The 17,733-nt window shown below is 38.6% G+C and overlaps 1 protein-coding gene across 1 annotated transcript in view; it reads left to right on the top strand.

Annotated features, from left to right (window-relative positions):
• SLC9A9 (solute carrier family 9 member A9) overlaps window positions 1-17,733 on the top strand; it is a 647,359-nt gene that overhangs the window by 433,482 nt on the left and 196,144 nt on the right. The window contains exon 12 of the mRNA XM_043474178.1: window positions 698-851. Within this exon, the coding sequence (XP_043330113.1) occupies window positions 698-851 (154 nt within the window). The remainder of the gene's footprint in view (window positions 1-697; window positions 852-17,733) is intronic.

Consider the following 17,733-nt stretch of genomic DNA (forward strand, 5'->3'; position numbering starts at 1 on the left):
CATATAACTCAGTGATTGCTCCTGGGAATTTATCTCAGAGAGTTGAAAACTTATGTTCACATACACAACAGCCTTTTTTGTAACAGCCAAGACCAGGAACTACCCAGACGGTCTTTAACAGGTAAACAAACTGTGGAACTTGCATACCAGGGAAATACTTACCACTCAAGAGTGAAAAGAACCGAACTATTGATACATTTGACAACCCTGATGAGTATCCAGGGAATTAGGCTGGGTGGAAAAAAACCAATTCCAAAAGGCTACCTACTTTACAATTCCATTTATATAACATTCTTGAAATGGCAAAATTATAGAAAAGGAGAATGGATTACTGGTTGCCAGATGTTAAGGAAGAAGTTTGTGGGAGATAAGCAGGTATGTTTATAAAGGGTAACATGAGGGATCTTTACAGTGTTAGGAATGTGCTGAATCTTGCCTATATCAGTGTCAAAATCCTGGTTGTAATGTTGTTACTTAAGTTTTGCAAGACGTCTTTGGGGAGGAAATGGGGAACAGGCACACAGTAAGTCCCTATTATTTCTTACAACTACAGGTGAGTCTACAGTTATCTCAAAATTGAAAGTTTAATTCTAAAAAGAAGTTGTGTTTGTCAGTAAATGGTAAAGATAAATTCAAGGAAATGGGAACGACACTTATATAGATGTTTACTTTCCTTCGTCTGGTGTTTCCCTATAAGGTTTGCGAGGAGCGATAGCCTTTGCCTTAGCTATTCGGAACACAGAATCTCAGCCAAAGCAAATGATGTTTACCACCACGCTGCTCCTCGTGTTCTTCACAGTCTGGATATTCGGAGGAGGAACAACTCCCATGCTGACTTGGCTTCAGATCAGGTAGGTGACACTGTTTAACAAAGGAAATCATTATGAGGCATGATTGTGCTGTACTGTTTCAGGTGTTGCTGGCTGGCCAAGAGTACAGGGGCATGTGTGTGCCTTAACTTTCCCTGGGGTCAAATCAACCTTCAGTGACAAGGTGAAACAATATGACTGATCACCGACAGAACTGACTTTACCAAGAGTTCTAGAAATCTCAGGATGATGTCTGTTCACAGTCTACAGTCCCTAGAAGTGACTCTTTATCTATGAGTTCTTCCATTCAATCAGATTTATTGAGTACAATGTGATATGCTATGACGTTGACAAAAATGAGTAAGACACCAGTCTTCTCTTCAAGATACTTGTGATAAAATGCAATTTATACAGAAAAGGCTGTGATACAAAGGAAAAAATGAAGTTTTGTTTTTAATTCCTATAGCACTTAGGATAAAATTGAGGACACAGGAAATGCTTAAGTGTATTTGATTATTCAGCCATATGTTTAGCCAGAGGGATGCTGTAAACACAGATTAGACAACTTCTCAAAGGAAAATGGGGTCAAGGCTTCAGTTAGGGGCCATTCAATAAGCAGTGCTTGGAAGACGATTGCTATGAACCTGAAAGATGCAGGTAGTAGACGATATGATGAAAAATGAATAGCTTGTGGCAACTGTGGAAAGGGACAAATCTATTGTAAAATGCTCTTGTCTTTATTTAAGTGTTTCTTTGACGTGGGTTCTCATTTTCTCAGAATGTAACAGTGTTTTACGTAAATTACATTTTATTTCCCAAAGTCATACATCTTGATAATCCTGCAGTCCCTCCCCAGTCCCCACCTATTCTCTGTGAGGCAAATCCATACCCATCACATCTGACAGGAAAAGATCCACCTGACTGGGAAGGGACTTCCAAGATTTTTTTCAGACAAGGACTCTGTTATTCCAGCACCAATGTAGTGCCTGGCACATAGAAGAATTGAATAAATAATTGGTACATGAAAAATTAGATGGATGTAATAACCACACACATGTATTTCTTTTGTTAAGCCTTTACTGACAGATTTCTACCCATTGACAAATAGAAGCGGGAGCAGGACTAACGAGTTTAGGATAAAAAAGCTTATGTCTAAACTGGGCCAAGTGGCTATGTGTCAAGCCAAATTCAAGGGGAAAAGGGCCTTTTAAAGTACTGTGAATATTACTAAACACTTAAAAGCGCTTTGACCAAAGGTTGAAATGGAGAGTGTTTTGAAATGCTTGTTGAACTATTTTCTAAGCATGTAAATGTGACCTGCAATTTCTTTCACAGTGGTAGCTACTTGTAGGCTCCTCTGGATGAGCACAAACATTGCATTAAACACTATAGTGTCGGCTCCTCTGTAAAGTGATAGTAAGATAATAGTGTGTTCAGGTTTCTGGAAAATAAATTCAGTAGGTGGATCCATGCATGGAAAAATTAGAACTTGGGAAGCAGAAATTAGAGGATACCAATCCCCACAAGAGAAATATATTGAATGCTCTATCAGGTAAATTAGAAGATTCCGAACATAAAGTGGTGCTGGCAACATTTTCTTTAAAGTAATTCAAATATAATTTATTTTCTACTATTGTGTTTCTTTACTCTGATTATTTGTCCCCAAAGCAATAGCATGTTTTACCCTAAAATACTTACCAAACTCTCCTATGTATACGTGTGTGCTAAGTTGCTTCTGTTGTGTCCCACTCTTTGTGATGCTGTGGACTGTAGCCCACCAGGCTCCTCTGTCCATGGGATTCTCCAGGCAAGAATACTGGGATGGGTTGCCGTACCCTCCTCCAGGGGATCTTCTGGACCCAGAGATTGAACCCACATTTCTAACATCTCTGGCATTGACAGGCAGGTTCTTTACCTCTCTTTCGAAAGGCATCCATTGACTTCAGATAGATGTCATAGCCTATGTAGTCTCTTGACAACTGGATCAGCAGGGAGAGGGTAATATAAAACGGGGCCTTAGGCAAGTTAGAAGGTTTATCCGGTTATAGTACAGTGCCTAATAGAGAAAGATGGTAACATCAACTGTAGCATCCACAGTAAGAATCCTGGAGGTCATCTTAGCCCGGTGTGTTATGGCCTGCTGAGAGGCACAGTATGGAGTTGCCAGGTCATGGAGATGCCTCAGTGAGAACTAGCTCCAAATGGCCCACCAATTCAATGCCAGAATTATCCACCAACCAGAAGGGAAGAAGAGTAAAAGTTAAAACCATAAGCTTTCAAACTCAAATGAACATCAGAACCGCCTCAAGGGCTCATTAAACCCCACCCCAGATTGCTGGCCCCTGCCTCAGAATTTCTGATCCAGTAGGTCTGGTTCAGGGCCTAAGAATTTGCACTTTAACCACACCCCAGGCAATGTTGATATGGCTGGTTCTGGGACTACATTTTGAGAACCACTGGTTTAGACTTACAACCCCACATGGAAAATTTACGTAAAACACAAGGGGTTACCTTGAGGAAAAAAATTCATTGTGCATTGATCAAGAAGGAAACAGAATATACTAGAATAAACATAGAAGAATAGGACCATAAGTTAGTGTGTGCTCAAGCACAAGCACAACACACATTTGGTTTGACCATGTACTAGTGGTGCCATCATATGCTCTACTTCCATCATGGTTTATAACGCTATCAAAGAAATCCTCAATTTCATTATGGCTTTTAAATGATAGCTGTCCATCATTTTCACTGTATTTAGGGAGACTTTGCTTGTTTACAGAGAAACATCTCATTAACCATCTTTCATGTCAGATGCTTTCCATGAAATGCCAGAATGTTAGTAAACTGGGGCTTTAATACAATGACACATAAAGTCGGAACCCAAGGGGCAGGTATGCAAACATGATATAGAATGAACTCAAACATCCTCACTTGGCTATGATTTATTTATACACTTTGCCTTCCCTCTTATATATTTTTTACATTCAACTTTTTTTTTTCTTTTTAATTATTAGGTTTGTACTTGAGGATTTTTTTTTTTGTCCCTATAAATTTGTCATTCAGCTACAAACTATCACAGTAAGATGCAGTTTTATACAAGGTAAAAATTGATAACATTAATATGAATTGCACTTTGATAGAAATAACTTGAAATGGCAATGATTTAAGCTTAGAGAAACTCTATGTAAAGAATGGTCTTTACATATGAAACAAATTCTCCATTGGCTAAGTCTTATCCTGGGACTTCCCCGGTGGCTCAGATGGTAAAGAATCTGCCTGCAATACAGGAGACCCAGGTTTGATTTCTGGGACAGGAAAATCCCCTGAAGAAGGAATTGGCTACCCACTCCAGTATTCTTGCCTGGAGAATTCCATGGACAGAGTTTTATTAACAACAACAAAACATTTTTAATGCAGCATTTTAACACAGCATTTAACACAGAGACCTTTGTTTCTTAAAATTCTAGAGAAAAAGATTCCTCCAGTATTATTTTGGAGATTTTCATGTAAAAGAAAGCAGAATGGTCTCTGGATTAGAATCCAGGTCTCCTCCCTTCTGTTAAATACATTAATCCTGGTGGTGAGGAAAACTCAACTCTCAGTAGCCAAGGACTAGCTCTGCTGTTAACCAGGAAACAAGAGATCAAAGGTGTCAGGTTTTGCCCTACAGAGGCCAGTAAACAGTGTTATCCACCAAATAATCACACATGTTTACAAACAAAGAGACCAACAGAGTAAACTTTCTGGCCGTGGTAAGTAATTTGGGATGGTAACCCTATTCTTAGTCAAGGGTAGGGTGTCACATGGAGTGAATGGAATGAGACTAGAGCCCATCTGTTCAGTCGCTCAGTCATGAGTGACCCAGCGGACGGCAGCATGCCAGGCTTCCCTGCCCTTCACTATCTCCTGGAGTTTGCTCAATCTCACGTCCATTGAGTCAATGATGTAATCCAACCATCTCATTCTCAGTCGTCCCCTTCTCCTCTTCCTCTCGGTCTTTCTCAGCATCAAGATTGGCATCAGATGGCCAAAGTATTGGAGCTTCAGCTTCAGCATCAGTCCTTCTAATGAATATTCAGGGTTGATTTCCTTTAGAATTGACTGGTCTGATCTTGCTGTCCAATGGACTCTCAAGAGTCTCCTCCAACTGTTGCTGCTGCTAAGTCACTTCAGTCGTGTCTGACTCTTCACGACCTCATGGACTGCAGCCTACCAGGTTCCTCCATCCATGGGATTTTCCAGGCAAGAGTACTGGATTGGGTTGCCATTGCCTTCTCCAACACCACAGTTCAAAGGCATCAGTTATTTGGTGCTCATCCTTTTTCATGGGCCAACTGTCACATCCATACATGAATACTGGAAAAACCATAGCTTTGACTATACAGACCTTTGTTGGCAAAGTAATGTCTCTGCTTTTTTATATAATGTCTAGGTTTGTCATAGCTTTTCTTCCAAGGAGGAAGCATCTTTTAATTTCATGGCTGCAGTCACTATCTGCAGTGATTTTAGAGCCCAAGAAAATAAAGTCTGTCACTGTTTCCATTGTTTCCCTATCTATTTGCCATGAGGTGACGGGACCATACCACAGTGCAAACCTTTCCTAGCTTCTCCCAGATAGGAATGCCAGACCCATTTCTTCAGCACATCTCATCCACAGTGCAGAAAGCCTAGCTTACCAGAGCAATTCAGAACTTGTATTCCAGACAGTATAAGAAAGTGCCCCCAGCAAGACGACTTTTACAACTTCCAGATTTTTGCTTCCAATATTGCAAAGAATAATAGCTAGCTTTTATTGACAATTTATTCTGTGCCAGATATTAGAAGATAAAGTACAAGGTACAAAACCTCCCTGCGACTCTGCCTCTAATATACAAAATGGAGATGACGGTAGTAGCCCCTCCTCAAGTGGGTGAGGCCTGATGAAGTGGCACAGGGTCACCCCACTGTCCGGCTGCAGAGTCAGACTCCAAGGCTGGGCAGCCTGAGTCCAGGGCCTGCACTCCCAGCTAGTTCCTTCTTCTGCCACTGCAAATAAATGAGCTTATTCCTGATGCCAGCAATCTACCTTGATTAACAAATCCTCTGGGGAAAAAGAGATGTACTTTTATAACCATGACAGGCCAGTTAAAAACAAACACAGGAAATCTTCATCCATCATGAGTGATTGGGTTGACTTGCTCACGCAGCACAGAAATTCTTCGGTACAAATTTTCTCCTTGACCTAGAAAAGTTAAAGGTAAACAAGGCCAGCCCTGGTCTCGGGTAGCCAAGCAGGGAAGTTTGTCTACCTCAGTTATAGAAATCTGAAATTAGAGGAATCAGGCTCATTTCTCAACCCCATTTGGGATCCCGTCAGCCCTCCATCAACCTCTTTCACAGATCAGACAAAAAAATTGCACATCTTGCTCTGTGTCCATTGCAGAATGAAAAACTTTTAGGTAATGCAGTGTCTCCACTAGCATTATTTTAGTTAAGTCTTTAAATTTTATTTGGGGTTTATGTCCTCTCCTATTTTATGTCATCCTAGAATATGTCCCCAGTGACTACACAGTTTTCAATAACAGCCACCATGGGAATGCATACAGAGGTAAAGAGAGAACTGTCTTTAGTAATATTTTTTAATCTTAAACAATAATGAAGTTAAATATACCTGCTTACATACCAATTTCCCTTATTGCTGAGGTGAGGAAATGCCAATCTAATGTAATAGAATACATATAATCAAGTTCCCTTCAGATCTAACTGGGTTTTTCTTGGTTTTCTTTCTGGCATCCAGAGTCTTATGCATGTTTAACAACTTACTTCACTGGTGAGTTAACATAGTAATTAAGCTCACACACTCTGAGGCAGACAATGTGGGGTCCAATCTGGCCTCCCTCTCCTACTAGCTGTGGGACCTTGAGCAATAATTTAACCTCTCTATGTTTCAGTTTTCTTATCTATAAACTTGGAACAATAATAACTACTATAATAATAATAATAACAACTACTAATTATAATGCTAATAATATAATAATATTAATATAACAATAATAACTATTCTTTAGATTTTTATATGGATTAAGTATTGCATGTATAAATTTAAGGCACACAGTAAATGCTCAATAAATGTGCTGTAGTTGTTTAGTCACTAGGTCATGTCCAACTTTCTTGTGACACCATGAACGATAGCCCACCAGGCTCCTCTGTCCATGGGATTTCCCAGGCAAGAATACTGGAGTGGGTTGCCATTTCTTTCTCCAGGGTTTCTTCCCAGTGCAGGGATCAAACCCAAGTCCCCTGCATTGGCAGGTGGATTCTTCATCATTGAGTCACCAGGAAAGACCAAATGTTGCTGCAGTACTGCCCAAATCACCACCTATGAGCCTTTCTTATCCAAACATCCTTTTTCTGCCTATGGCATATATATATATACACACACACACACACACACACATATATATACACACATGCATACATACACCTAAAGAGTTATTAATTAATTGTATTTATGAAAGCATGGCTTACATGGGAAATAGAAATAGTCTGTAGGGAGTTTATTTCATTTTATATAGTGACTAGATTCATCAATTTTACAGGCAGCTCCTATTTCTGCATTCAAAATGATGAACCTCTTAAAGAAAAATGCTCACAAAAAGCATAATATTTATCCAACAGCTCAGGAAGATTCTTTCTGGAGCATGCTTCTGTTTACTTCTGAACAAAATAATCTTTGCCTCGATATCTTCAGAGATTTAATTTGCACCATTTCATTGATATGTATTAATTTATTATTTTGCATTGATTTTGTACCAATTTGTACATTTTGTATCAGTTTGTATGAATTGACAAGTCTGAGAAATATCATCTTTCTTGAAACATGGAAAATGAGTTTACTCCTCTGAATGTAAACTTATACTCAATATTCCCCACTGCTAACTCCCATTTAAAATTATGTTCTATTTTCTGTAGGCTCTTCTAAATATTTTTTCAGAACTCCAAATATTTATTGCTTAAATTAATTTAGTTTGACATATTTTATTAAATTTTTTGGATGATTCTAGTAACCTGTTGTTAACTTAAATATATCCTGGGTTTTTAACAAGTGTGGATAGCAGCTAATAGATTTACCTGCAGTGCCATATGGGTTTTTTAACATGGTTTCTTTCTGCATACTGAATCTTCCCAGAGATAATAGACTTTATCTTCACATCTGCCAGCTATCCTCCACTAGGCATGCTCTTATCTTCTTCAACATGCTTTTGAGAACATCAGTATCAATAAGCTTCACCCATTTGTGAAGTTTACCAAACAATGAACCTTCTGCTCTACTGAAGGGCATTTATTAGCCTGCTATCATAAAATGTGATGAAATATAGGTGCCTTACTTTAAGTAATAAATGTATCATTGTTACAGTTGTTCAGTCGCTGAGTTGTGTCCATCTCTTTGCAACCCCATGGACTGCAGCACGCTACGCTTCCCTGTCTTTCACCATCTCCCAGATCTTGTTCAAACTCATGTCTATTGAGTGATGCCATCCAAACACCTCATCCTCTGTCATCCCCTTCCCCTCCTGCCTTCCATCTTTCCTGGCATCGGGGTCTTTTCCAATGAGTCAGCTCTTTGCATCAGGTGGCAAAGTATTGGCACCGCAGCTTCAGCACCAGCCCTTCTAATGAATATTCAGGATTGATTGCCTTTAGGATTGACTGGTTTGATCTCTTTGCAGTCAAAGGGACTCTCAAGAGTCTTCTCCAGCCCCACAGTCTGAAAGTATCAATTCTTCTGTGCTCAACCTTCTTTATGGTCCAACTCTCACATCCATATATTACTACCGGAAAAACTATAGTTTTGACTATATGGATTGTTACTGGCAAAATGATGTATCTTTACTTTAGGTAATACGTGAAGTCTGAAAAGAATATTTTAAATACAACAGATGAAACTTGTGATCCAAAAGGCTGTAGAGGGGATTCCAGTTTTGGTCAAGATGGAGTAAGCATGCTTACTCCCCTTTGCATCTTCCTCTGAATGCAACTAAAATCTCTAGACAGAATGCCTGTAGCTGCTATCTAAGGACCCTTAAGAGTAAATGATGGATTGGGGAAGGAAACAAATTCAGAGTACTATTAAACCAGTGGTGAGTTTCCCTTTTTTTTTTTTCCTCTCTGGCTTCTCAACCTGAACTCAAAGCAGTTTAAAGGTCAGAATTGCACAACAAGGAAGAGAGAAAGAACTGCAACAGAAATGATCTGTTTGGGCATAAGGAACAGGACAGAGGACCCTCATGGGTTAGAGGAGTGGGGAAAATTCCCTAGGTTTGTTGTTCTTGGTTACTTCATTGTCATTTCAATACCAGGCAAAGCTGAGGCAGCAGCAGTTATGATGGCAGCAGAGCCAGTTGGACGGACCCCAAATTCCCAGTCAGGGGAGCTAAGATTCTGAGGCCTCAGGAAGAATTCCCATGGCATTATTTTCTCTCTTAATCTTATCACTGTTTGACCTTGAAAACAGGCCCAATATTGCAGAAAAGTCATGGGAAAACATGTAGCAACATAGGGAAACAAAAACCCTGGGCTTTAGGAAGCCAGAAAATGTGGAGGAAATTGTGGTGTGGAGGGAGCACAAGAGAGTCATCTGATAAAATTGTGTATAAACTTTCGGGCTCACCTCCAAGCTGCATAAGCATATATCTGACCCTAAAAAGCACACCAAAGTGAGAAATGAACTGCAAGAGAGAGCATCACTCAGGTCCCATATATACACTGTATGGGTCACATGCAAGGCATGTATGGATCTTAGATCAAAATGTAAACTATAAAATTTCTAGAAGAAAACATAAGAGACAAATCTTCATGGCCTTAAATTAGGCAAAGGAGTCTTAAATGTTATACCAAAAGCATCACATACAAAAGAAAAAATGATAAATAGGACTTCATCAAAATGAATCTCTTTTGCTTTGCCAAAGACACTGTTAAGAGCATAAAAATGCAAACTACACACTCAGACTCCAAGAGAATGCATTGCTGATGGGAATATAAAACAGTGTGGCCAATCTGTAGATCACTTTAGCAGTTTCTTATAAAGGTAAACATACAGTGATTATAGGAGTCAGCATTCCCTCTCCTAGACATTTAGCCTAGAGAGTAAAGTGGGGATAACAGAATCTGTCTCTGAAGATTAAACGTGTGAACATTAAATTAAAAAATACATGTTAAAGTCCTCTGAGCAGAACTGAGGACTCATTAGTAACTATTATATTCACAGCTTTTATTAGAAATGTCAGATAAAGTTTAATAGTGTTTTCAGCATATATTGAGATAATCACATCATTTTTTTCATCTGGTTTATTGATGTATTAAGTATATTGATTGCTATCTTGATATTGAATTATCTTTACAATCTCAAGGTAGTTATTTTTTTCCATACAGTTCTGCTATCTATAATAGCCAAGGTGAGTCTATAATTTTCTTTCCTTTGGAAGGAGAGGGGGCTCTCTTTATTTAAAGTTTAAATAGTGTTAAGGATGTGCTATATTCATAGCATGAGCTAAAGACTTCTATTTTTTCATGGTCTGAAATAGCATAGCATAGAAATGATCAGGTTTTTAAAGAGAAGTTAGGAGTCAGCTGTAAAACCATCTGGCTCCTGGAGTCCTTTTAATAGTAGGTCTTTAATCACCTTTCCAGTGTCTCCTATGGTAATTGCTGTATTCAGATGTAAAATTGTGATTTTTTTTTTTTTAGCTCAAAAGTGGGCAAGGGTTGGCAGTTTCATATAGTTCAATGTAGTAGTAAAATGGATATCCATATGCCCTTTACCTAGTTTTATCCACTATTAATAATATGCCCATTTTGCTTTCTTGCCTTTATAAATACATATATATCACAAATATTAAATGTGTTTTTATTTGTTCTTTTATTTTTCACTGAATCATTTAAATGTAAAAACAGACATCATGCACTTCTAATCTAAGTACTGAAGAATGAGTCTTTGAAAAACAAAAACATTCTATTAGATAACTAAAATACCATTACTGTGTCTAAAAATATTAAAAACAATAATTTTATCAGTATACACTCAAATTTTCCCAGTTATTGCAAAAAAAATCATGTGTAGATTTTTTTAATTACATGATCTGATAGAGGTTATGTATTGTATTTGGTCGGTTTTCTTTTAGTCTCTTTAAATCAGTTTCTCTGCTTGTTTTATTCCCCATGACATTGATTTTTAGGGAAAAAAAAGCAAACAGGTCAGTTGTTTTGCACACTATTCCACATTCTGGACTTGTTTGTTTCCTCCTAGCATCAATTAATATGTTCTTTTTTCTGCTGTATTTCCTGTAAACTAGAAATTAGGTCAAGGCTTGAAATTCAGGTTGAACCTTTTTGGCAAGAATTTCCACTGGCAAATGAACAAGTCTTTCACTCATTAGGGGTATGCTTCAAGTACAGCTGTGGGACTGTATTATTTAACGTGGTATCTGGTAACCCCATGTAGACATGGTTAGTCCCAAACTGAGATATACTGTCCTGGGTAGTAAACTGTGTCCTCTCAAAATTCATATATTGAAGCTCTGACACCCAATATGACTGTACTTGGAGACAGGGTTTTTAGAAGATAATGAAGGTTAAGTGAGATCATGAGAGTAGGATTCTAGCTGATAGGAGTGGTGGACTTATAAAAAGAGAGATGGATTGCTGTCTGTCTGCACATGTGCTCCAAGGAGCACAGTGAGGACACAGGGAGAAGGTGACTGTCTGCAAACCAGGATGCAAGCCCTCACCAGAACCTAACCATTCTGGTAACCTGATCATAGACTTCCAGAACTGTGAGAAAATAAATGTCTGCTTTTTAAGCCAAAAAGAATATTCATTGGTAATGTTATATACTTAATAATGTGTATTTCCCAAAAAATTAATAATGCACATCTCATATCAATAGGCACATAAAGTCGAGTTGTCCCATTACTGGTGATGCTAAGTTTGTTCTTATGGTTATAGCAGTAACTTCCACTGTAAAAGTATAGTTTTAACTCTGAAATTAGTTTTTAACCTATGGGGCAACACTTGAGAACTGTGTGAATCTCCTGTTTCCAACATTCTTTTAGCCACTGTTTTTGCATCCATCAATAATCTCTGTCTAATTCAGTAATTCATTTGAGATGACTGTTTTGATTTCCTTTGCTAGGTAATTTTTTGTGAGTTTCTTAGTTTACCAAATGATCACAATTTTGATTACCTTTTTATTAATAATATTTATTTCTAATTCATTGAATTATGAGAATGTTTTACCAGTAAAAATGCTACTTTTAAAATATAATATTTTTATAATCAAGTATGTGACTGATTTGGGTGTATATTCCATGGACACACACCAAAAAAAGTATTTTTGCTATATTTAGGGAAAAAGTTTTGTACATACATTTTTAGGGGAAAAGTTTTGTACATATGTATTGAATTTCTTGATTATGTTACTCAAATTCCCTACATCCTTATCTATATTTTCACTAGGTACAGGATTCTGAAAAAGATACATTAAATTACCCACTAGAATTTTTTGTAGTCAAGGTCTTACATTCTAATTTATATAGTCTTTCATAAATCAGTATTTCTTATGTGTTGTGTGTAGTATACCACTTTGTGATAGGGACTCTTAAAATTGTCTGATATGTCTTTCTTATCCCAGAAATGAAGCTTAAATTTGGTCATATCCTTCTTATATGTTCATTCCCCTCTTCTGTTCTCTAGTTATCATAATGTGACATCCTAAAATAAAGAGTGAAAGCAACACAGAAAACTCATTTTCATTAGTACTAGACAGTGGGAACTCCTTCATTTCTCCATTTCATTTTGGTTATAAACAAGCAGTGAGCTAGTAGATTTCAGTGTTTTGATCAACATCATTTCATTCCCTGAAGTCCTTAGCTTCTCTTCAGAAAATAAAGTCTAATTTTTTAATCTATTATCATCTTTTACCTGCTAGTATGCATTTTAAACCTTAATGAAATGGTTTGAGGAAAAATTACTGCATAAAATCCAAAGAGTTGCAATAGAACTCCCATTTTGCATCTACCCTAAAGATCAATTGCAGAGCCCAAATATGGGATTTTAACTGGAGTTTTTAGAAATAAGTGCTGAGTTCTATCACACAGAATCACTTCGAAGAAATTGCTTAAGACAGTGAATTGCCCATTAGAGGCAAAACATGCTTTAATGCAGAGTTCATTGTACTCAGTACATGGAATGTCTGGAAGAGTGCTAGCGCTTCTTTTCTTTTCTTTTAATGGAAGGCGTGTTCCCCGCATCCCAGTGCTAGATTTGCAGTGCAGAGTATAACTGACCAGTAATGAAGCAGTCCTCTTGTTTGGAGATGAGGGTTGAAAGAATGTAACAATTGACTTCTTGGGGGTATTGGCTGCTTATTTCTTATTTTCTGCAGGATTCAATGTGGACATCAAAGGTCACCATATGTCTCCTTGAGCCTCTTTGTCTCTCATTCTCCTTGGGTACAGCACCCACGTATGAGTCCCCACCAAGTAAACGATCATATTTGTTTGGAAAGTTCCAGCTAAAATGCTGGTTCAGTTCTGGGGCCACCGCAACCTGGGTTTCCTCACCTGCCCCCCTGCTGGCCCTCGTGGGGTTCTGCCAGGGAGTGGTCTGCCTGCAGCCTTTGTCCATGTGGGTTGTGGTTTATTCTAGTCTAGCCAGCAAAATAATCCCACTCTTTCCTTTTTATTATTTTATTGTCACCATGGATCTACTCATTATTATGCAGCACTCTTATCATGTCAAAGGGATCGTCAAGGAAAGGAAAAAAAATAAATGTTTGAAACAGTAATCTTAATTCTATTTTTCATGAACCATTACCAGACATTTAAGCAGGTGTTTAATTTTTATGAGTATAAACTAATACGTACTTATTATATAAAATTTTAAAAACCAAAAAATTATTTTAAAAAATAAAATTCACCTGAAGTCCTTTTATGCCAAGATAATTACTAACAATAGTACATTTCTCTATTAATCTATAGATGGATAGATCTATAGATCTATAGGTTTTTTGGTAATCAAATTTTTTTTTTTACAAAACTCAGATCTGTTATTTTTTTACTTAAAAATATAGCATGATAGCTTTCCAATTTTATTAGCTATCCTTTGAAATTATGTTTTCAAGGACTCAATAACAAAATTAGATGAATATACCAAAATTATTTATTTCCATTGGTATTAGAACATATGAACCTAGAATTATTTTAAACAATTATAAATGATGCTGTGATTATTTCATACATACATACACACATAAAACTTTTTATATCTCTGATTTTTTTTTTGGAATAAAAATGAAATTGAGGAGTCAATGGTGGAATATATTTCTAGAACTCAAAATATATTTTGCCAAATTGCTTTCTAGTAAGGTCAGATTAATTTAAACAACAGCAATGTAATCTATTCTTTCACTGGTGACTTTCCAACCTATTTCTTTTTGTCCAGGATTATTGCATGTTTTGAGGATGCCTATTCATTTTCTAAAATTTCATCCTGATTTCAAAAGTTCATTTCTTCTAGGTCTTCAAAAAGATGTTCCTTTTTCTTCACTCTTAGAACATCTTGATAAGCTCTGTGAGATTTTTCTTGTCTCTGCTAGTTTTTGAACATGGAGAAAGCTTTCCAAACAGACTCGGTATTTCCCAACAGACAGGTGTGTGGGTTGCCCTGGCTCCCCTCAATACCCATCTGGCTGTTTGTCACTTTACTTTCTAGGAGTCATAGCAAGCAAGTCAATCTACAACAAATTTTACCAAAACTCTAGGGTCAACCAAATACTCATCCTGAAGCTATGCCCTGCGTGTGTAGAATTTTCTGGCGTCCTCACTGCTCCGTCTTCAGGCCCTCTGAACCAAGGCTACACACTCTACTCCTAGCATCTCCCCACCTCCATCCTTGGCTACCACTTTACATATGGGACATTTGTACTCCCAAAATGAAATGTGCCATTGCAAATGCTGACCTCTGTTCCTCATCCTTTCATTCATTCATTCACATTCATTCAGAGAATATTTATCGAGCTTCTCCTCTGTGCCAGCCACCAGATAAAGCACAGAAGAGACGAAAGTCCCTGCCTTTGTGTAGCTGCCACAGTACCCCTAACTCCCACTTCCACCCACCCTGTGACCTTTTGCTCTAGGTTTTCTGGTTGATACAGATCTCTAAATCGGTGTAGGTAGTGGGGCTGAGGACAAAGTGTGTTTCAGCTGTCTTGCACACAGGCCAGGATGCTGTATTCCATGAACTGGGATATGGGTGGGGCTACGCCCCTGGTTGCTCTTCATAAAATAGCTTATAATTATTGAAAGCTCCTGGGAGATTCTAATGCTAACATGTCCATTATTTGAGGTGTTCAATGGTATTGGAGTTGTCTCCTCCTCGGGATCTTCAAAAGCATTTAAGTAGGAAGTTAGGAGGGATACAGTTAGGTACTGCTAACCTGAAACCATTTTAAACAGTCACACAAGGCATTTACATTCTTCCAGTTGTGCTGTTTCCCTTTATCAAGGTAAATTTTGAGGCAGTCATTTTCGGAGATTTTGTTTGTCTAGTGGTAAAGAACCCACCTGCCAATGCAGGAGACCTAAGAATCCAATTCAATCCCTGGGTCAGGATGGTCCCTTGGAGAAGGAAATGGCAACCCATTCCAGTATTCTTGCCTGGAGAATCCCATGGACAGAGGAGCCTGGTGGGCTACAGTCCATGGGGTCACACAGAGTCAGCCACAAGTCAGCATAGCACAGCAACAGAACAAAAGAAACACAAAACTATAGGAGCAAATGTATTTTCTATGATGAATATAAATAGTTTTGATACTTAGTATTTCTGCCTTCAATCCTTCAACAGAAACATTTGGCTGTGATTTTTTTTTTCCATCACTGAGCCAAATCCTGTCTTTGTAACTCAGTAGGACACTAAGGTGAAATGAAAATCTGGCTTGTGTTTATATCTTCTAATTAACTTCTTGTTGGAGTGTTTGGTGTGTCCCATAACTTCTAATACATGCTATAAAAATAAATATCAACATCTTAATTTTGTGTTCTGCCCAATGTATTTGCAATGGTGGTGGGTGGAGGGGCTTAGCAGGGAATATGGAAGTAGTTTCAAGTATGCTGTTGTTGCCGTTCACTTGAAAAGTCACGTCTGACTCTCTGTGACCCCATTGACTGTAGCACCACAGGCTTCCCTGTCCTTCACCATCTCCCAGAGTTTGCTCAAACTCATGTCCATTGAGTCGGTGATGGCATCCAAACATCTCCTTTTCTGTTTTCCCTTCTCCTCCTGCCTTCAATCTTCCCCAGCAAAAGGTTTTTTTCCAATTAGTCAGCTCTTCACATCAGGTGGCCAAAGGATTGAAGCTTCAGCATCAGTTCTTCCAATGAATATTCAGAATTGATTTCCTTTAGGATTGACTGGTTTGATCTCCTTGCAATCCAAGGGACTCTCAAGAGTCTTTTCCAGCTATACTTCTCCAGCATCTCCACTATACTTCAAAAGCATCAATTCTTCAGTGCTCAGCCTTCTTCATGGTCCAACTCTTACATCCATACATGACTACTGGAAAAACCATAGCTTTGACTAGATGGATCTTTGTTGCAAAGTAATGTCTCTGATTTTTAATACGCTGTCTAGATTTTAATACACTGTGTAGATTTGTCATAGCTTTTCTTCCAAGGAGCAGGTGTCTTTTAATTTCATGGCTGCAGTCACCATTTTCAGTGATTTTGGAGCCCAAAAAAATTAAGTCTGTCACTGTTTCCATTATTTCCCCATCTATTTGTCATGAAGTGATGGGACAGGATGCCATGATCTTCTTTTTCTGAATGTTGAGTTTTAAGCCAACTTTTTCACTCTCCTCTTTCACCTTCATCAAGAGGCTCTTTAGTTCCTCTTTGTTTTCTGCCATAAGGGTGGTGTCATCTGCATATCTGAGGTTATTGATATTTCTCCCGGCAGTCTTGATTCTAGCTTGTGCTTCATCCAGCCCAGCATTTGCAGTGGCCCCGATTATTCCATCAAACTGTTCTTACCTGTCTTTTTTTTTTTTTTGGCCACACGCATGGGGGCCTGTGGGAATTCCCCAGCCAGGGATCAAACCCAAGCCCCTCTTGTGGGAGCATGGTGTCCTAACCGCTGGACCACCAGGGAACTCCCTGTTCTTACAGTTTTAATGCTCTCCTCCATATTGCTAAATCCAGTGGTCAAGCCTTACTTTTCACTTTATTGGACCATCAACATTTAACTCGACTGATCCTCCTTCTTACTTGAAACCTCCTTCTTCACTTGGATTCTAGGACACACTCCTTCTGCTTTTCCTAATACCTCCTGGACCACTACTCAGCTAGTCAGTTTTTGCTGCGGGGACAACAGACCAAATATATCAATGACCTGCAACCACAAAGATGCTTCTTGTTCAAGTTACACAACAGCTAGGAGTCCCCTACAGGTCTGCCTGACGCTACTGGGTTCTACTTAGTTGCAGCTCAGCTCTGCTCAACTCCTCTTGGCTACAGGTTGGCTGGAGTTCTGCCATCTGTTTTCTCATCCTTAGACCCAAGCTGATGGAGCAGCTTTATCTGGAACATGCTGTTCTCTCATGGCAGATGACAAGAGAAAATCTCTAAAAGCTTCTACTTGGACATGGTGTGTATCATGTCTACTCACATTCCATTGGGCAAGGTAAATCTGCAAGTCTCATTGACTACAGGAAAGGAATAACACAGATGAGGCTTGCCCCTCACCTTAAGCCCCTGAGAGAAGCTTCAGGAAGACCATCAACAAGCTTAATAAATGTCCCCAGACGACTGAGAGTTCCAGTGTCAAACCTGCAGCCTGGTTCATCTGAGAAATCTGAAGGGCCAGGAGTTGGCTGAAGCAGCCTGCAACAGAG

The sequence above is a fragment of the Cervus canadensis genome, chromosome 7, assembly GCF_019320065.1.
Source record: "Cervus canadensis isolate Bull #8, Minnesota chromosome 7, ASM1932006v1, whole genome shotgun sequence".
NCBI classification, from domain to species: Eukaryota; Metazoa; Chordata; class Mammalia; order Artiodactyla; family Cervidae; genus Cervus; species Cervus canadensis.